The sequence below is a fragment of the Saccopteryx leptura genome, chromosome 12 (assembly GCF_036850995.1).
Source record: "Saccopteryx leptura isolate mSacLep1 chromosome 12, mSacLep1_pri_phased_curated, whole genome shotgun sequence".
NCBI lineage: Eukaryota > Metazoa > Chordata > Mammalia > Chiroptera > Emballonuridae > Saccopteryx > Saccopteryx leptura.
In genome coordinates, this window is record NC_089514.1 from 10,377,475 (window position 1) to 10,399,348 (window position 21,874).

General features: G+C 45.1%; 1 protein-coding gene across 13 annotated transcripts in view; it reads left to right on the forward strand.

The window, feature by feature from the left end:
- The window catches only part of PDE1C (phosphodiesterase 1C), a 436,629-nt gene that overhangs the window by 390,258 nt on the left and 24,497 nt on the right, over positions 1–21,874 (forward strand). For 12 of the 13 annotated variants that reach the window (XM_066354394.1, XM_066354395.1, XM_066354396.1 and 9 more), the window contains one exon: positions 5,282–5,359. In XM_066354394.1, coding sequence (XP_066210491.1) covers positions 5,282–5,359 — 78 coding nt within the window. Of the gene's footprint in view, positions 1–5,281; positions 5,360–18,603; positions 20,662–21,874 lie in introns of those variants that run through there. The other variant, XM_066354400.1, reaches the window with a different exon arrangement.

The window sequence follows — 21,874 nt, forward strand, 5'->3', positions numbered from 1 at the left end:
CGGGCTAAGACCCAGGGGCGTGGAACAGTTACCTCGTTGGGGGAAGGGCAGGAAGCTCAGTCTCTGGAACTTTCAGGTGCCAGGTTGGGGCAGTGGAGCTCAGCAGTCAGACACGCCTGGATTCAAGTCACAGCTGTGCCTCTCGCTTCTTGGTGGCCTTGGCCGGGTTCCTTTACCTTCCACTCTTTCTGTAAAATGTGTGTGGGCTACTCGAGAGCTTTCAATAATAATAAGAGCAAAAACGATGACAGTTGAACAAATGACATTTATTAACTCTACTCTAGCAGGTGTGGTGTTAGGTTCTGTCCTAACACGTTCATTCTCTCCCCTGCCAGGTAGGGCCAGGTGCTCTAGCTGTTATTTGTGCAGCCTGGGTAAATGATTAGTATGTGGAAAGCGCTGAGCACAGGTCTCTCCAATTATTTTTCAATTAACATATATATATATATATATATGTGTGTAATTGGAAAATAGTATTTTAATACATATGTTATTGATAATCTCTCATGTCCAGTTCCAAGAATGTGGCATAAATGGCCTCGGGCCTCACAGGAGTCAGGGAAGGCTGTCATTTCACATGTTCAGCGCCCCTCAGCAGCCTGGTCCCAGAAACTGCTTGTGACCACGTTGCTTTGTGTTTAAGTGCATCACAGGGCAGAAAACTGCCTTCACTTGAATAAGAATTTACGACGCACCGGTTGGAGGTTTAGAGAGCTGGGAGAAGACCCTTTTCTCGCCCCCCTGAGGCCAGAACCAGTCGCGGGAGAGATACCAGACTCAGAAAGTCAGTGATCAGACTGAGCTCCGCCACAACCGGAGCTGAACCAGAAAACGCGGACGTGGTCTGCTGAGCTCATGGGCTTCTGCGGACATGTGCCCCGAACTGAGCTTAGCCAGCCAGACCTGCCTGGCAGGGCAGGCGGGCTCAGGCCTCGCCCCACGCCACCCAGCACCCGCGCAGGTTGCTCTGGCGTGATCAGAGAGGGCGTGCGTCTCACGGACGACACACTGAAAGGGGACAGGAGCGGGACAAACGGGCCACTGGGCCGAGCTGTGCACGTCCACCTCCTCTAGCTGTTCCCACAGGAGTGCGAAGGGCTGGTGAGAGAGGCGAGGCGTGTTTCTTCCCTACTTTTTTTTTTTTTTTTTAACTTTTTAAAAAGAGTGGGTGAAATGTGTCTTTCCCTGAATAGAAACAGTCACTATACTACCACTAACATTTAATGAATGCTAACACGTGCCAGAGCCGGACATTGCTTGCGAGGTTTCACGTCCACGAAATCATTTAAAAACCCTAACGAGGCTGTGCCGTAGAGTCACGCGTCCCCGGTTCTTGCAGGGGAGGAAACGGAGATTCCGAGAGGAGGTTAGAGCGCTTGCTTAATTAAGGTCAGGCGACCACGAAGTCGAGATTCAAATTCAGGTCAAATCCGGGGCTGTGTGAGTCCAAATTCTACACGCCGCAGTCAGCATGTTCCTCCTGTATTTGCACATTCTGCCGCTCTCGGGGAGAGTAAGAAATAGAACGCCTGGCCCTGGCCGGTTGGCTCAGCGGTAGAGCGTCGGCCTAGCGTGCGGAGGACCCGGGTTCGATTCCCGGCCAGGGCACACAGGAGAAGCGCCCATTTGCTTCTCCACCCCTCCGCCGCACTTTCCTCTCTGTCTCTCTCTTCCCCTCCCGCAGCCAAGGCTCCATTGGAGCAAAGATGGCCCGGGCGCTGGGGATGGCTCTGTGGCCTCTGCCCCAGGCGCTAGAGTGGCTCTAGTCGCAATATGGCGACGCCCAGGATGGGCAGAGCATCGCCCCCTGGTGGGCAGAGTGTCGCCCCTGGTGGGCGTGCCGGGTGGATCCCGGTCGGGCGCATGCGGGAGTCTGTCTGACTGTCTCTCCCCGTTTCCAGCTTCAGAAAAATGAAAAAAAAAAAAAAAAAAAAATAATAAAAAAAAAAAAGAAATAGAACGCCTGAGACTCGGCCGCTGTTCACAAGAACTTCAGTCCCTGTTCATTCCAGGGCTGAGCCCTCGCTCTCTGTAAAGGGCCAGATCGGGATATTGGAGACTTGCAGGCCACCCAGCCTCCGCTGCAGCCACTCCGGGCTGTCGTCTCAGGACAGAAGCGACCACAGAGAGAGGGGACACACGTGGGCGTGTCCGTGCTCCCGTACAACTTTATGTATGAGCAGGGAAATGTGAATACTGTATTATTATTATTATTATTATTTTTTTTTCATTTTTCTGAAGCTGGAAACAGGGAGAGACAGTCAGACAGACTCCTGCATGCGCCCGACCGGGATCCACCCGGCACGCCCACCAGGGGGCGACGCTCTGCCCACCAGGGGGCGATGCTCTGCCCATCCTGGGCGTCGCCATGTTGCGACCAGAGCCACTCTAGCGCCTGGGGCAGAGGCCACAGAGCCATCCCCAGCGCCCGGGCCATCTTTGCTCCAATGGAGCCTCGGCTGCGGGAGGGGAAGAGAGAGACAGAGAGGAAAGCGCGGCGGAGGGGTGGAGAAGCAAATGGGCGCTTCTCCTATGTGCCCTGGCCGGGAATCGAACCCGGGTCCTCTGCACGCTAGGCCGATGCTCTACCGCTGAGCCAACCGGCCAGGGCAATACTGTATTATTTTTACCTGTCATGAAATAGTCTTCTTTCCCTCCCTTCACCATGTAAAAATGTAGAAACCATTCCTAGTTTGTGGGCCATATGAACGCAGGCCAGGTTGGGTCCACGGGCCGTGGTTTGCCAACCCCGGGTCTGATCAGAGAGGGAAACCAATGAACACAAACATGCTGGTTGCAGAGAGGGTTGTAAACTCCACAGTGGGGGGGGCAGGGTGTACAAACAAATCCCCGGGAAGGGCAGAAGGGGGCGCTAATTTATCCTGTGGATGGTTATGGGGAGCCTGAAAGAAATCAAGCAGGAGCCTGGGTTAATCTCCCAAAGCAAGCAGTAGTCTACCATTTCCCTTAAAAATTAGGTGTAAAATGGGAGGTGGGAAAAGAGATCAATTTGGAGCACTAATCAGAAAGGCTAATAGAGGTTCGGGACTGTGTCGCAGCAGCCTAATTAAAATGATTTATAACTGCCCAGAAAGGCTCTTTTGTTTCCCCTGCTTATTGAATAACGGCTCGTCTTGGCCATTACTCCGAATACAAACCGTGGGAAATGACCTAAATGGGTTCCGTTCAAGGAACATCATCAAGCAAGCGCGTGTCGCTTTCCCGGCCCCCTTTGCTGTGGCTGCCCGAGATATGTCCAGGCCGAGTGGGGCTCTGAGGGTTTGGGCCCCTGACAGCAATCAGGAGGTCTCCTGAGCTTTGATCTCCATCGGGGCTCTTCCCCGCTCAACCTCCCCAGCCCCGACCGAGGGGAAGGCAGGGCTGCCTTGGGCTGCCTGTGGGCATTGGGCTCGTGGAACCACCCCCGCTGGCTCCGGGAAGGCAGCCCGGTGGGCATTGGGCTCGTGGAACCACCCCTGCAGGCTCCAGGCTGGCAGCCTGGCCGGGCTGCAGCGGTGGGGAAAGCCCCAGGCCAGGGCAGCCCGGAAGGCCTCACCTCCAGTGCATGAGGGCCACGGAGGCCCATCTAGTCAAGGAAGGTCACTGTTCTGCCGGGAATCAGTTTGACAACAAGGCTCAATATCCCCGAGTCCGTTTTGCCATCCTTGAAACAGAGATGAGCCAGTGTGCGGACTGTTTCATGACCCCCTGGAGGAGTCCATCTACCTTGACCATTGGTGGTGGTCGAGGGTGATGACCACATTCTTTGCTTGAACTCCTCACACCTGCACCCTGGCGGGAGTCAACTGCCCGCCCCCTCCCCCCTCCCCCCCAGTACATCCCATTTCACAGTTCAGAATAAGAGGAAACTTGAAGAGTTTCTTGACTTCTCCCTAGGCTGAGGCTATGTCAAATTGCAGTACAAGTATTTACTATGTAGACTGTATCAGAACCAACAATCGGTCTTGAATTATTCTTAGATAATAACCATTTATAAATCGGAAGACCAGAGGCATTTAGAAACGACGGTATCAACTGCAGCTTGAAACCCGTGGCTTGCGCTTCCTAGGGAAGTTGCAGAATGCAGCAGTGGAGAGCCCAGCCTCTGGCGTCAGGCCCATCTGCGTCTGTGGTGGAAAATTCCTTTATTTATGCTTTAGGTTCCACAATCATAAAATGGAGATGATACGCGTTTTACATCTGTTCTTTACAAGTCGATTTAAGTAAAGTCACTTCGTAGGAAGATCTATTGGCCATTTGTTCAAAAACTGTCAGACAAATGGCGTACACCAGAGCTACGGTAGACAGGAGGAGAGTTTAGCTGCCAAGGGGAGCCCACGTGTCCGGTTAGGGGCAGAGCAGGGCTGGGGCAGTGTGCAGAGCACAGGGAGGGGGGCAGTCCCCGCCCTCAACACGGCGGACAGACCAACATGTGGCAGGGTGGCTCGGTGGAGGAGAAACTCAAACTTGGAAAACATCTTCAGTCATTTTTGGTGAGTTTATCATTCAGCAGATACATCATTTAGTGCAGATAAAAGTTAAAAAGCTATTAATTGATATAATTTAAATGTAACCCACACTCCGCAGCCTAAGAGTGAAGGGGAACTGCCTTCCTCGAGGATGAACGCCATGGACTTTTTTTTTTTGGTATTTTTCCGAAGCTGGAAACGGGGAGAGACAGTCAGACTCCCGCATGCGCCCGACTGGGATCCACCCGGCACGCCCACCAGGGGCGACGCTCTGCCCACCAGGGGGCGATGCTCTGCCCCTCCGGGGCGTCGCTCTGCCTTGACCAGAGCCACTCTAGCGCCTGGGGCAGAGGCCAAGGAGCCATCCCCAGCGCCCGGGCCATCTTTGCTCTAATGGAGCCTTGGCTGCGGGAAGGGAAGAGAGAGACAGAGAGGAAGGCGGGGGTGGAGAAGCAAATGGGCGCTTCTCCTATGTGCCCTGGCCGGGAATCGAACCTGGGTCCCCCGCACGCCAAGCCGACGCTCTACCGCTGAGCCAACCGGCCAGGACCGAATGCCATGGACTTAAGTACAGCCATGTTTAACAGGAACGCGCAGTCTTCATTTCCAGATCGTAAGCTCACACCCAGCGCCTGATCTGCAGCTGAAAGGATATTGACACCCAGACATGTACCCCCCTCGTGACTGAAATTATGCTGTTACCTTTTTTCTTTTTATTTATTTTTTTACCTTGACAGGTTTAAAGATATTTATAACCTCCTCCTCCTCAGGTGTCTACATATTCTGTTTTCTGTCGTGTTTATTACTTGCAGGTGACTTGGAAGATGGTAAAAATAAGACAGACAAGAAGGATCAATCCAATGTCAGAAACGACTCCAAGAAAACAGACGGTAAGGGCATAATTCCCATTACATTTTTTCCGTAAATGTGCCATTTAATGCCAGCTGGTTAGAATTTTACCTAAAAATGAAATTGTCATTGTTAATATATTCTTATGTCACACCCTGAAAAAAACACTTCAGTCCATTTAAGGAGTACTGTTACCCCCTTTCCAGTGACTTACAAATCATCGTTGCGTCTCTCTCCCTCCACCATGCTTTCTCCATCGCAAATGTATTCCACGGCCATTTTCACTGTAAGCTTTAGCAAACGTCAATTCTGGACTTGCTGATTGTCAAGGCATGGAACATGAGTCTTATTTTATTTTTATTTTTGACAGAGACAGAGAAAGAGTCAGAGAGAGAAATAGGGTCAGACAGGAAGGGTGAGAGATGAGAAGCATCAATTCTTTATTGCAGCACCTTAGTTGTTCATTGATTGCTTTCTCATATGTGCCGTGACCCAGGGCAGGGGCTCCAGCAGAGCGAATGACCCCTTGCTCAAGCCAGCGACTTTGGGCTCAAGTCAATGATCTTGGGCTTCAAGCCAGCAACCTTTGGGCTCAAGCTGGTGAGCCTGTGCTCAAACCAGGTGAGACCGCACTCAAGCTGGAGACCTTGGTGTTTCAAACGTGGGTTGTCTGTGTCCCAGTCTGATGCTCTATCCACTGCGCCACTGCTGGAATGTGAGGTGTTTTGTTTGTTTGTTTGTTTTGTTTTGTTTTTGTGACAGAGAGAGGGACAGATATGGACAGGCACAGACAGATAGAAAGTGAAGCATCAATTTTTCCTCGCGGCACCTTAGTTGTTTGTTGATTGCTTTCTCGTATGTGCCTTGACTGGGGGGCTACAGCAGACTGAGTAATGCCTTGCTCGAGCCAGCGACCTTGCTCAAACCAGATGAGCCCACACTCAAGCTGGCGACCTCGGGGTTTTGAACCTGGGTCTTCCGTGTCCCAGTCCAATGCTCTATCCATGACACCCCTGCCTCATCAGGTTAGAATGTGAGTCTTAATTGTGAAGTGTGAAGTAGAAATGGGAAATGTTCCATGTTTTCAGTTTTCACTTTTATTTTAACCTTTAATGAGTTATTATTACCTCTGGTAAAAAGAAGCACAGAAATGTGTTCAGTGGGATCATCTCATTCTTGCTAAACCCCGAGAGCTCAAATTATATTACCTTCCACACTTTGAACTATCAGATTGAGAAAGGTACTCTCGCTTTTTACATAAACCTTCTGTTTCTATTGTAGCACAAGCTTACTCCTAGTTCCTCCCTTACACATGTACATGATATTAAAATAAAAATGCAAGTTGAAATTCATGGAGTGGATTACAGTTCGAGTCCCAGACTCTTTGAATCATCCCTCCTGGAGACGCTGTACTGGATGCTAAGCTCTTCTTTGAATAGTTTGGTTACAGCGCCATTGACGAACCAATGCTGGGTAGCCCAGTTGAGGAGTAAGAGGACACTTGAGTACAGCTGCCCATATACGCTCACATGCAGGAAATCAGTCTCAAAAATTTACTCTAAGATCATTCAAATAATTCACTTCTGGTGTCTTGTCATAGAATATCTGGAGAGCACACATGTGCAATTTTTTTGCCAAATTGTGCACATGTAAACCGCTTACCTATTAAACATTCTGTCCTTGAATGATTGTGGATATAATGCAGAGTTCAGATGACAGTCTCTTACCGGACTCTGGTAGGGGTAAAGTTGTTCACGTGCCAGAGGCTTTTTGCCAGATATCAGTAGATCCCAGTAAAGGTAACGCAAAGCAGAAAATGTATAGTAGAGGAGAATGGTGTTCACTCTAAACACATCTCCTGGAAAACCCGACTCATCCTGTTACCCGTGACGTGGCCCGTCCGAATTCCTACAGCATAAAGCCCAGAATAAACCAAATCTCAGGTCTTTAACATGGAGTCTTGAATTTTGTTACATTTTTATATTGTGCTATAAATATCTGCTATCTGTTGTCATGTGGGCATTGGAATCAAATTTTATTTTTTTATTTAGAAATTTAATTTTAACAGGGTGACATTAATCAATGGGATTGAATTTTATTATCTTTGTTTTACCCATGCCCCTTTTAACCAAATTGTCCCCAAGTATTTAAAATAATTACATAGGTTTTCTTTTCTTTTTTTTGTGGATAAGGATGATGAAATAGGTATTATGTTCCATTATACAAATAAGTATAAGGCTTAATTGTTTAATAAGCTGATTTTTGATTCCATGGGGCAATGAACAGTTGCAGTAAATAAACAAGAAACTTTCTAAAATCTGCCATCGTTTCCTTAATAATTTTAGTCTTCCACTGCTTCCAATGGCGTCTGCTTTGTTCATACACTTTCCAGTTTGCACACAGACTTGGGTAGGAACCACTTTGTATTTTAATTCCATTGATGGACTAACATGATATCACTGCTTTGGTATCATCAGTACTAAGACGATTAGACTTTAGTTACTTGTGCTGTCTTAGTCTTTAATAGGACTAAAGCTGATTCTTGGTGGTATGTAGTAGCAAAGAATTTGATCAGTCTCATGTACCTCTTCCCCTTTGGTCATCAAAGCTGTCTACTTTTTAATATTTTTAGTTAGTAGATATATTGATTTTTTTAAAAAAAATTATTTATTTTAGAGAGGGGAGAGAGAGAGAAGGAGGGGAGGAGCAGGAAGCATCAACTCTCATATTTGTCTAGACCGGGCAAGCCCAGGGTTTCAAACCAGCGACCTCAGCATTCTAGGTTGACACTTTATCCACTGCGCCACCACAGGTCAGGCAGAGAGATATTGATTTTTAAAAACTACCTAGTAACAACCAAATACATTTCTTACGTTCGTCATGAACTCTAGTGGATCCTATTACATGTGATGACCATGGGGGTCAATTTAACAGTGTTTACACCTTACCTCTGATCCAACCCCTGGGAACCAGTGGTGACCAGCTCTCTATAATTTTGTCAGAGGGTGTATCCAAGCACAGTTCAGTGCCCAGTGTGATCCAACCCGCTGGGGTTTGAAGTTCAACATAATAGGAATTTAGAAAGAAATTCAATGGAAAGTAGACCAGAGTTGGCTGTTCCCACACTCTGGTGAGCAGAGGCACACAGAGAGGGAAAGGGTGTGTACTGGAAGAGACAATCACATCCTGGCATAGTGAGCACATTGCAGTTGTGTATTTCTCTGTTGAGCTACTGAGGTACTATTTGGTGCTCTACGGCACCAGTTTTCTAACTGACTTCAACAAATGAATGATACATTGGGTAAAGGGGTTAATTTCTAAAATTTATAAAGAATTTATAAAACTCAACACCAAGAAAACCAACAGTCCAATTAAAAAATGGGCAAATGACCTGAATAGACACTTTGCCAAAGCAGACATGCCTATGGCCAACAGACATATAAAAAGCTGCTCAACATCATTAGTCATCAGAGAAATACAAATTAAAACCACAGTGAGTTATCACCTCACACCTGTCAGAATGACTATTATCAATAAATCAACAAACAACAAGTGCTGGCGAGGATGTGGAGGAGAGAGAACCCTGGGGCTCTGTTGGTGGGAATGCAGACTGGTGCAGCCACTGTGGAAAGCAGTATAGAGTTTCCTCAAAACAATAAAAATGAAACTGCCTTATGACCCAGCAGTTCCACTTCTGGGAATAGATCCAAAAAAGCCCTGAAACACTAATTTGAAAGAATACATGCACCCTTATGTTCACTGCAGCGTTGTTCACAATAGCCAAGATCTGGGAACAGCCCAAGTGCCCATCACTAGGTGAATGGGTAAAAAAGCTGTGGTACATTTACATAATGGAATAGTACTTGGCTGTAAAATGGAAGGAAGTCTTATCTTTTGTGACAGCATGGATGGACCTGGAGAGCATTCGGCTAAGAGAAGCCAGTCAGAGAAAGACAAATAGCATACGCTGTCACTTATATGTGGAACCTAATGAACAAAATAAACAAACAGAATAGAAACAGACTCATAGATACATAAAACAAACTGACAGCTATCAGAGGGGAGGGCGGCTTGGGGCCATCCCCAAGTCAAAAAGGTGAAGGGATTAAGCAAAAAAAAGAAAACCACAATAAAATGACACAGACAACAGTATGGTGATTACCAGGGGGAAAGGGGGAATAAATGGTGGCAGAAAGAGACTTGACCTTGGATGGTGAGGACACAATAGAGTATGCAAATGATGTGGTGGAGAGTTGTACACTTTACACCAGTATGGTTTTATTAACCCATGTCACCCCAGTAAATTCAGTTAAGAAAGAAGAATGGATACCCTTTGGAAATACCTTGCTCACTCTTAGGAATAAGTGTGCCCACACGGAGATCTGGGCTTCTGAGCCACGGTTCTCCTCTCCGAGACTCAACTTTTTTTTTTTTTTTTTTTCTGAAGCTGGAAACGGGGAGAGACAGTCAGACAGACTCCTGCATGCACCCGACCGGGATCCACCCGGCACGCCCACCAGGGGCGACGCTCTGCCCACCAGGGGGTGATGCTCTGCCCCTCCGGGGCGTCTCTCTGCAGCGACCAGAACCACTCTAGCGCCTGGGGCAGAGGCCAAGGAGCCATCCCCAGCGCCTGGGCCATCTTTGCTCCAATGGAGCCTTGGCTGCAGGAGGGGAAGAGAGAGACAGAGAGGAAGGGGGGGGGGTGGAGAAGCAAATGGGAGCTTCTCCTGTGTGCCCTGGCCGGGAATCGAACCCGGGTCCCCCGCACGCCAGGCCGACGCTCTACCGCTGAGCGAACCGGCCAGGGCCCGAGCCTCAACTTTTACAGTGTCACTGGGAGATTTGTGGGGACCGCAAGAGTGAATTCGTTTCAATGGGGTTCTTTTAGTCATATTTGAAACCGCCTAGCTTCTTAAACCTGGCAGAATTTGTATAGTTGCCCTGAAATATGGACTTACTCTTAACTTTGCTTGACTACATTAACAGGGATAGGAAGGAGACAACCACTGTTTGTGTCTCTTAAAGGATTGGTTAAATTCTCTTTAAATTGATCTAGAGATTCTATGTAATCCCAGCTAAAATCCTAGCAGGACTTTTTTTTAGTAGAAATGGACAAGCTGATTGTAAAAGTTATATGGAAATGCAAAGCACTCACCATAGACAAAGCATCTTGTAAGAAGAAGGGAAAAGTTGGCCAGATTTCAAGACTTATAAAGCTGTAGCAATCAAAAGAGACAGATGGGTCCATGGAGAGTCCAGGAGTAGATCCACATGTAAGTGCACATCTTATTTTTGACAAAGGACATTCTGTGGAGAAAGGAAAGTCACCAGCAAATGGCGATGGGACAACCGGATGTCCAGATGCAAAATGATGAACTATCTCTACTCATCATATACAAACATGAACTTAAAACTGATCATGCAATAGATTAAAACTGAAAATGATCATAAAATGGAACATCAACCCTAAATTTAAAATGTAAAATTATAAAACTTTTAGTTAAGAACACAGGATAAACTCTTTGTGGTCTCGGAGTAGGCAGGGACTTCCTTTGGGTGACAACAGAAATACCATTAAAGCATAAATTGATAAATAATGCTTTATAAAAATGGAAAACTTCTATAACTTTCAAAGCATATTTAAGAGAGTGAAAAAAACAAACAAACAAACCCACAGACGGAGGGAGAATAGTTTCAAAAGAACATTTGATTTCTTCTTATATTCAGGATACACATCAATCCCAGCCTTCCGTAATAAGAAAACCAACAACTCAAGTAAAAAGATGCAAGTGATTTAAACAATTATCTCACCAGAGAAAATACACAGCTAGCAAAAAAGCACATTAAAAGATCGTGGAAATCATTGGGGAAATGCAAATTAAAAGCCAAATTAAAAAACCATATGGAGAGAAAACAAAACAGAGCAAAGCTTACAGGCGGGAGAAGGTTTTACACTTGTACATGACATACACCTAATCCTCTCAGCGCCCGTCGGGACACAAGCTGGTCGGAGCCTGTCCTCAATCAGGAAATGGCTTTCCTTACAACCTCTGTTCCTGGATATTTCTGTTTGCTTCTGTTCTCCGCTTGAGGGTCTCAGTACAGGAAAAATGGAAGAGGCAGTAGAGCCAATGTCCTTGTTAGTCGGGGTAGAACAGCTAATTGTGATTTAAACGTTCGTTGTGTACATTAGAGGAGTTTGCCTGTGATCTGATTCTTCACAAGACTGATATAGCTCATGACGTTGATTGCTGCAGGGCTCACAAGAGTCACCGAAAGAAATGAATGTGTTTCCTGTGTTCCTTCTCTAGCCAATCCCCTCCCAGGTTAGTTTGAAATGGAATGAATAAATGGGGTGAATGACTTGGAGGGTTTTTTTTTTAGATGTCTTTCATTCTATATAATGACGTGACAAGTTGCTAATAAAAACCACAGTGGAAGGATGTGGTCTGCACCTTTATACTTGAGTTATAAAAGATAACATTCTTATTTTTAACTCAAACTGAGAAGGCTTTGTTGTTAGCCTCAGGGGCAGGACGTCAGGACTCACTCTGCAGTGGGTTTGGTGGTGAGAGGGAGATGGGGTGTGGAGGGTCCTGGAGGCTGGGGGGAAGCCCCCGAACAGCAGCTGCAGGACAACTGAGGCGCACATCTGTCTGTACAGTGGAGACCGTTCCTGACTTAGGTTCAGGTCCGGAGATGTGAGAAGCAGTGAACACACACTTTCCATTATTCAGGAGGCATGCATCTTTGAGGCCATCGCCAGTTTCCGTAGCTACATAGACACCTGTCTTCATACACGAGAATAAAGAACTGCCCAGTTCAGACCCATCAGAACCTTGGCTTGTAGTTGATGCCTCCTTTTATCACCTCACTGTTCCAATCGATGGTGTTTCTATCTCCAGGGTTTCTCGTTATCACTTGCAGCTGTTGCTGGCTGTGTATTGGTCCATGCGGAACCATAGAAACACTTGAACACACCCATTCATCTTCAACACATGCATATTTGAGCTAACCCTGTATAGACATGGAGATGTTACAGGGCATTCCTTATTCATTTAATATTTTCCCTCAATTTTTGAAAGATTGATTTAATTGTAACCAGCTGTCAATATGATTTTAGTCGGAACATACTGGGTTCACAAGTCTCAGAGGACAGCGGTCTTAATGACCGTCTTTGTTCAGACATGCACCCCAGCTGTTGTTGTAGAAGCTACCCATAAGTCAGGATGGGACTAGAAGAGGTAATGGTAGTCAACCTTTTTATACCGACCGCCCACTTTTGTATCTCTGTTAGTAGTAACATTTTCTAACTGCCCACCGGTTCCACAGTCATGGTGATTTATAAAGTAGGGAAGTCAGTTTACTTTATAAAATTTATAAAGCAGAGTTACAGCAAGTGAAAGCATATAATAATAATTACTTACCAAGTACTTTATGTCAGATTTTCACTAAGTTTGGCAGAACAAATCTTTATAAAACAACTTACTATAGTTAAATCTATCTTTTTATTTATACTTTGGTTGCTCTGCTACTACCCACCATGAAAACTGGAATGCCCACTATTGGGCAGTAGGGACCAGGTTGACTACCCCTGGGTTATAGAACCTTGAGAATTCTCGACAGGCATTTTGAGGTGAAATTCAACTTGTGGTTCTTTGTCTTGTTCTTCATCTGGGAGCATTCAGTACATATGTGATCATATATAGAGAGGTGGCTGATTAACCAGAAGGGCTCTCTACACACTGGCAGGCAGAGAAATTTCATATTGATGGTAAACAGAGACTTGATTATGTTGCAGAAAACTTGACATGAAAATGAATATTCATGACCAGTGCATGGCTGTGACCGCCCATTCACTGATGTACACTGTTGAAAGTCAACTGGCCAGTCAGTGGTTTCTTTCTCCTGAAGGAAAACCTACCTGGGAAGTCAAATCATATCAAGTCAAGGTTGCTTGGTGAGCGGAGAATGAAAGGGCAGTTAGTTGGTGAACTGTTCGTTAGAGGTAGAGTTATCCTGCTACATTCGTCTCTACTGCTGGGATAGACCTGCCAAGAAGGATGGATAGGAACTGTATACCCTCTGTTCTGAGTACAAGACGCCCTCTTCTGTGGCATCTCTCTTCCTGTCTCCTTTTGGGTCACACATTCCGCCATCAGATAACGTTCATATATTGCAGTGGATTATCATTCTTGTTCACTTTTCTTAGTCAACTTTGATTGCATTTCTGGGCTTGAACCTTGAAGAAACTTACTTGTTTTGAAGGCAGATGACCTCAAACTGTTCCTTTCTTGTGTCCCTCCCACCCCCCAGCCTACCTGATTTTCATAAGCTTGATGCCCCCCCCCCCCCCGAAGGGATATGCCCAGACTACGAACAGTGGAGAGCAAAATGGGCCGAGGGTAGAGAACACTGGGAACCCTGTTTCCCTGCTCCTGCCTCTCACACCCCAAACAGAGCTACTATAAAAATAACTCGAATCATTCCTAATTTACTTTAAAAACTAAATCTGTGAAACTTCAGTGCTTAACTGTGTACCTCTCCTTCATGTCCCTGAAGTCAACATCTGCTGCATTGAAGTAATTTCTACAGATAGTCAATCCCATCCTTTGGGTTTTGTTTTGTTTTGTTTTTATTTGTTTTCCTCCCAGAGGAAACATTATTTCTTAAGGTATCTAAGAAGATACCTTATTATAATCTTCTGTGTATCAATCAAAAGTAAGCCTATTTCCTTAATAGAGGAATTGTCCCTCAAGGTTAGAATCCAGCACCCTTTTGGGTTATTTCTACAAGTGATCAGGGACCAAACATCTGGAGTGCCCGGGGTCCCAATTAAGATAAGCCATCATGACCGCACATATTCTGGTTGATATCACAATTCCCTCATCTGTTTGTCCAGGCAAGCTCCTGTGACCCATTTACTTAACAAATCCATATGGAGCACAGACGACATGGTGGTTTAACAAGAAAAGTCATAAAATATTTGTTTTTCAAACATTTTACATTCTTATTTTCTCAAGTAGCTTGAAAGCCCAGGTGTCTAAATCTCCCATTGAATGCCTCTGTCAAAGGAAAACAGTGAACAGGAAATGGCCGAGAGAATTGCAGTATCCCTTTTAGATGTTCTGTGTTCTCGTGCGTCTGCGTAAGACCCCACTCACTAGATCCTAAAAGGTTTTGCTGCTTAAGAATTCTGGTTGACATACTTCAGTTTCATTTTCTAGATAATTTCAGAAGCTGTGCTGTTGGTTGACCCAACAGTCAGAGTTATTGTGAGTGCAGCTATGCTGAAGCCCGACAGAATGGTTTTTTGGGGGGATGGATTTGGGGGGAAATTTTAACCAATCCATGATATGTGGGTGTAAAATAATCAAATGCATGAACTCAAAAATATCTCCTTGTTCCTTTTGCCACAGGCCTATACTTTTGAGAGCATAGAAGTACAAATCCTGTTACTTACAAGTGGTTGTAGCATTTGTGAGTCACAGTGGATCAGAGCAGTTACAAACATCTTTGCGTTACAAACGTTTGTTTCAGACCAGTGCATCTTTTATGTAGGTTTAGGCTCAGTGCTTTTCAAGGAAGGTATATAATAGATGTCCTCATGGTGGATATTGAAGGAACAAGATGATATGCAACTTCTGTTATTCTCTTGTAGCTCTTTGTATCACTGAAATTCACATTTGTGGTATTAAAGCAGCAGCTGAAATTATATATACAAACACACACATATATAGACATATGTATGTGTGTATAGTACAGTGTAAGATTGGTGAGTTTTAAAAAGATTGAATTGTGTTATACTAAAGAAGACTTATAAAGTCTATTCTTGCTTTTTACAGAGCTGTTTAGACTCCAGTCTCTTACCAAATGACTACATAGAAGAAATGTCAAATAAAAGTATATTATCTACTCTTTCTTAATGACAAAATTAATCTCTTTAACTTTCCCTTCGCAATTACGGGTATATAGCTTTCATTGTTTCATTCAATCTTCTAGACATTTCGTTACACTCTTAATGTACCATGGTATTTTTAAAGGAACCAGTGTGACAGAGAGGATTACACTTTTGGAAAAACCGGGGAAAATTATTTCTTTTCCCTTAAAACTGATGTTCAGGATTAAAAGCAACTTCTTAGCAATTATGAGCTAAATGTTTCCCCCCTAGAAAAAAAATATTTTTGTCTGTTTTCCCCCTAGGAAAAAAATATATTTTTGTCATATTCTATGCAAGGGATCAGAGAAACACAAGTAACAAGACATTTATCGAAAGAAAAGTTATTATGAAAATTTCTTTAAAATAACAGCTGCCTTTGAAATATGTGCCAAAGCCAGGAGCTAGTGATGTCTCCCTTGTCAATGCTATTTGTCTTCTAGACACCCGTGTGCCAGTAGAGCTCTTAAAAATGCAACATCACGTAGAGGATGAGAAAACTTATTCTTTTTAATCAATCAATTAAAAAGTGCAGTAGCAAGCAAGTATCGAAGCTTCCTCACTGTATTAGCATTCTGCCTGGTCTTCGTGGGGTGACATCTGTATTTTATAAGTATCACTCCTCGGTGATGCATACCATTTTTATTCTCTACCCTAGAGCTGCAGTGAAAAACATGAGGAAATAAAAAATGTTTTTAATTTCATTCATTCTGAATCTTTTATTGCTTCTCCTGAACTAATAAAATTGAGTAAGTCATGAAGAGCGCAGTCAGAATGTTTCAAGTCTGAAATCCCAGCCTCACGTAACTTTCTCTGAAGGACTTCATGAGTCCTTGAGTCCCTGCGGTCTCTGGCTTCTCGTTGGCTCCCAAAATACCAGATTCAAAGGTTGACCAGAATCGAAACTCTTGTGTGGAGACAACTCTCCCTCACTTGAACCAGAGGAGGGGTAGGAGCTGACCTTGAAGGGGTGGCTTAGGCCTTGGGCGCGTGGAAAGTTGAGGGTTTCAGTTGTTTCCTTGGGTGTTAATGTACTTGGTGTTCAATACAGAGAGTAGTTGCACTAAAATAAATACCTTGGGTGGTGCAGGACAGAAGTATAGACACAGTTATTCACATATATTAATAAGTTAAAAAAATTTTTTTATTATAATTGATATACAATATTGTATTAGTTTTAGGTGTACAACCCAGGGATTAGACATTGAAATAACTTACAAAATGATCACCCCAATAAATCTAGTACCTGTCTAATACCATACTTACGATGTTATAGACCAGGGGTAATCAACCTTTTTATACCTACTGCCCACTTTTGTATCTCTGTTAGTAGTAAAATTTTCTAACCACCAACTGGTTCCACAGTAATGGTGATTTATAAAGTATGGAAGTAACTTGATAAAATTTATAAAGCAGAGTTATAGCAAGTTAAAGCATATAATAATAATTTCTTACCAAGTATTGTACTTTATGTTGGATTTTCGCTAAGTTTGGAAGAATAAATATTTATAAAACAACTTACTGTAGTTAAATCTATCTTTTTATTTATACTTTGGTTGCTCCGCTACCGCCCACCATGAAAGCTGGAATGTCCACTAGGGGGCGGTAGGGACCAGGTTGACTACCACTGTTATAGACTGTTTCCTTGGGCTGTACTTTGCATCCCCATGACTGCTCTGTAACTACCAATTTGTACTTCTTAATCCCTTCACCTTTTCCACCCAGCCCCCTAATCCTCCTCCTGTCTGACAACTGTCAAAATGTTCTCTTATCTGTGAATCTCTTTCTGTTCTGCTTACGTTTATTTTGTTTTGTTTTTTTAGATTCCACATATGTATAAGGGAAATCATCTGGCGTTTGTCTTCCTCTGTCTGACTTATTTCACTCAGCACAATACCCCCTAGCTCCATGCATGTTGCTGTAGATGGCAGCATTACATTCTTTGTTTATGGCTGTCTATACGCACTTCTTTATCCACTCATCTACTGATGAACACTTAGGTTGCTTCCATGTCTTGACTACTGTAAGCAACACTACAATGAACATATGGATATATGTCTTTTGATTTAGTGTTTTGGCTTTCTTCAGATCAGTTCCACTTCAGAAGTGGAATTGCTGGGTATTCACATATTTTAAGGTTAAAAAGAAAGACCATGCTATATAAAAGGAGAGAGAAGACAGAAAAATTAGAGAATATAAATTTGACATCATCATTATTCTCAGTGATACCACCTGTGCCATGAGTCAAAAGGAATGACAAAGAAAAGGCACAGGATTGGACCCGAGAACTGCCATCCTTTGTACTGTTCTCATTCTGCATGTTTGGATGAAATATGTAAATTTTAGGAGATGATGACAGGTAGGTTTCAAGAAGTTATAGTCCCATAAATTTTATCTATCTATCCCATCTATCCATCAATCCATCTTAGTAGGGCTGTGACATTTGTTAGAGGCAATGAGATTAACTGAGAATAATCCCACTATGTTCAGATCCTCTATTGTGTAGGGCAGGGAGAAAGCATGCAGTCATATCTTTGGGGGTTCGGTGATTGCCATTTAAAATAGCTATCTTGCGTTTATGACCTAGAACAGTGAAATCTGTGCCTGGATAAATCCTAACAACTATCTCTAAAATAATACGTGTGTGTTTGTATTTAGTGTTTCCTCATTATTAAAAACAGAACGAAACCAGGACCCACCTGTAAGCCCCACAGAAATTCTACTAGACATTTAAAACGGGGTTTGGTTTCCCCACATTTATTCTTCCCTGGTTTTCTCTCTCTTTCTCTGTTTGGCTTTTTGCCATTCTTTCTGTTGCTTTTACTGTGTAACTTTGTTGTTTTGGTAGAAAACTCTATAGGCAGGCAGCTGTGGTCGAGTTTCTGGGACTTGGCCAAGTCAGCTGACTTCTTGGAGCTTGAGTATTAGGCTGAAAAAAAAAAATCAAACATCACGTTGGTATTGAAATTGTGGGGGCTAGATGAATCTGATTTCTGACCTCTGGCACAAATGGACTAGGCTGTCACTGTCGTTCAATTGCAGAATAAAGTGTCTTCATATCTGTACCACATGAACCCGATGTTTGATGACCTAGAGTCAAGCCATTGTTAGGGTTTCAGATGTGGCCAGTGTTTAACCTCCTGCAGTGACACTCCCCCGTCATGAATAGAGTGATTGTGTTACGGGGAGACAGCCGTCACTAGTGCTAAAATGTTGACCGGATTCCCCCCCCCCCACCCCCTTTCTTTTACCCCTCAGATTTTCTTCTCCTCAGACCCAGAGGGTGGAGAGTGGGCGGGGGGAGAGGCAGCATTGACACTTTTCTTTTTCTTTTTCTTTTTTCAGATTCAGAAGAGTAAAAAAAAAAAACAAAACAAAACCAGACCTCAGAGACACTGAGAGAGGCTGCCAGTGTCTCCCGTCCTTTTAGCTGAGCTCCATTCTCCTTCTCCTCCTTCTTCTGCCAAGACCCACCCCTGGGGACGCTGTGCAGCCCTCAAACATGAGCCCCGCACGGGGGCTTCTCCCGTGCAGCTGCTCCCGGGAGAGGCGTCTGGGAGCTGCTTTGGGGTCTTAGAACTCGGCAAAACAACTTCAGGTTTTGCATAAACAGAACCCCAACACGAAGGGACTTCTTCCAAATCCTTTGCTAGTGCCCTGGCTTTCAAGGCACCTGTCCGGCCGGATGGGGATGGACATCCCGGATATGCTGAGAAAGGCCTGAATCAGCCACACATACACCGCGACGGCCAGTCTGTTACTGTCAACGCCGTTTCTTTCAGTGTCGTGAGTGTTGCTCGGGCAGCAGGTGGCCGAGACAGCGCATGCGCGGGCTCCTGTCCGTCAATGGTGGTTCATTCCCTGAGTCAGGGACGTGCTTTCTTCACCTGTTTCCCTTCAGACTTAAAACCTGTTCCGATGCTTTTCATTTGTATAATACAAAATTCTTTTTGTTTTATATATAAAAAAAAAGATTGTTTTTCTGTAGCAATCTTTATCGGATGCTTAGTGTATCTGCGCATTCATTCAGGTGAACGTGAATGTTGTCAGCTGGTGACCACGTTGCTCAGGCGGGAGACCCAGCGTTCTCACTGGGTGGCCTTGGGGGGCCCTCTTCTTTTAATATCTGTGCTCTGAGTTAAATCACTCTGCTTTCTGTTCCGGGAAGTGTTGGAGGGCGTGTGTATCAGGGAGATGTGGCAGGTAGTTCTTCTTATTTTAGTCATCATGGGAGACGACTGATAGCACAAATAAAAATAAGAATAGCAGGTGTAGCCCAGGAAAGAGACTAAAGATGCAGACCCTGGAAACCAGGTCAGAATGGAGACCCAGTGGAGTGCTAGTGAAGTAATTTTGTGGGTCTAAATGCTGTGTGACTTGGATGGAACTGATTCTTAAAACATGGTTGTGGTTCACACAGGATGTGTGAGTCCCTTCCCTGGGAGGCTCGCGAGGGGCGGGAGAGGAGCGGGATTAGGAGCAGGAAGAGAGAGCGCCATGGGAGACCTAAGTGTATCTCCCCCGCCCCAGCACATTTAATTTCTCCTTTTAAAAAGCACAAGAACAAACATTTAAAAATTCTTCTCATTACTCAGGCAAAATGTTGGTATTCTTTCCGACGGGAATAAGGAGTTTGTGGATGCCTTCTGCAGCGTCTCTGCGTGGCGGCGACGTTCCCCGGCAGAAAGATGGGAAGCGCTCTGGCGTTTAGAATGCTGCGCTGTTGGGGACGGACGTTGCAACAAGGCAGCTCTGCGTTTTGCCTGGGAGTCACGCACATTTTTCTGCAGTGTCCCCCTTGCCTTCTTAATAGTGAGCACGGCGGATAGTGCGGTCACAAATTCAAATCGGGCACAGCAGGTCAAGTCAACGAGCAGGGCAAGTCACAGCGATCAGAATTGTTGTGATAAAGCGCAGGCCAGCACGGGCCAGGCGTCAGGGAGGCAGTAAGGAACAGCAGGGCTGGTGAGGAATGAGAGGGCCCTATCTCCGGTGGGGGAGGGGCAGGTCAGCTACGGGATTAGTGCTGTGTAGGAAGTGGGGTCCTAGATTAATAACGAAGGTTTTATAAGAACCGTCTCCGAACTTCGAAAGATTGGCCACTGATTCAGAAATTTACGAACACTATGCCAGTCAAAGAAAACTTGCCTGTGAGGTGCATTCCAGCCATGGAACATCAGTTTGCAAACTGTGCTCTTGGAGGGGGTCTGGTGTGGCATAGAGATGGAATACGTCCCGTGTGTTCTTAACCTTGGAACCTGAACCTTGAACCTTATTTCTAGTCTGTATTTTTGTACGCAGGGCTTAGCAAAAGCCATTCAAAAGAGAGAGCCTATAGTTTCCCTTTTATACGCGAACAAGTAAGACTGAACATTATTTGTAAAAGAAAAAAAACAAGACACAGGAATATAGCCATCTTTTTCTAGCACCAATAAGAATGAAAATGTTTTCCATTTGCTTTACGTCCTGAATGAGCTGAAAAGGAGTGGGGACGGAAGTCCATTCGGAACGGAAAGAACTGCTTGAACTTCTCGGTGCGGAAAAACGAAAGCTCATGGAGCCTTTACTTTCAGATTCTTAAAAAAAAGTTTTGAAAGGACACTGAGTGAAAAAGCAAAAGGATCTATTTTTTAAAAACACAAAATTATGTGTTTTTATGCTATGAATTGATACTGGAGCTGATAAACATGAATTTTATGATTCTGAGTCAAATGTTGACTGGAGGAACAGTATTCCCAAAGCTCTAGCTCACTTTCTGTGGTCTTTGTGTTCTCTTGAAATGCCTTCCTCCAAGGTGAGCCGTGATATGGGACACACGTTCTCCCGTGGCTCGAGCTGTGGCCTATTATTCTGTGTCACACTGTCACAGAGAAGGCAGGGACTTACACCCTGGAATTAAGAAGTGCCTGGTGTGTGGGGAAGGCAATAGGGCAGTCCCACTACAGACAAACCCAGTCCTACACGTCCCTGGGTGGAGAGGGACAAGTGGAGTTTGGGTTCCCATTTCACCAAACAGCTCTACATTAAACTTTTGTCAGTGTGGTCTGTTTCAGGGATGTCATGACCCACCATGATGGCTGGCGGGGGTAGGGGTGGGGTTCATTCCATCTTCCCCCCCCTCCCACAACAACCTTCTTTGGGTTGTGAGCCCTACTAAATACCTTATCGACTCACTTCTTCTTTTTTTTTTTTTTTTTTTTGTATTTTTCTGAAGTTGGAAACGGGGAGTCAGTCAGACAGACTCCCGCATGCCCCCGACCGGGATCCACCCGGCACACCCACCAGGGGGCAATGCTCTGCCCATCTGGGGCGTCGCTCTGTCGCGACCAGAGCCATTCTAGCACCTGAGGCAGAGGCCATAGAGCCATCCCCAGCACCCGGGCCAACTTTGCTCCAATGGAGCCTTGGCTGCGGGAGGGGAAGAGAGAGACAGAGAGGAAGGAGAGGGGGAGGGGTGGAGAGCAGATGGGCATTTCTCCTGTGCGTCCTGGCCAGGAATCGAACCCTGGACTCTTGCACGCCAGGCCGACGCTCTACCACTGAGCCAACCGGCCAGGGCCTGTAGACTCATTTCTAACGCATTCAATTCTAACAGATTGTCATCCACCGTCCATCA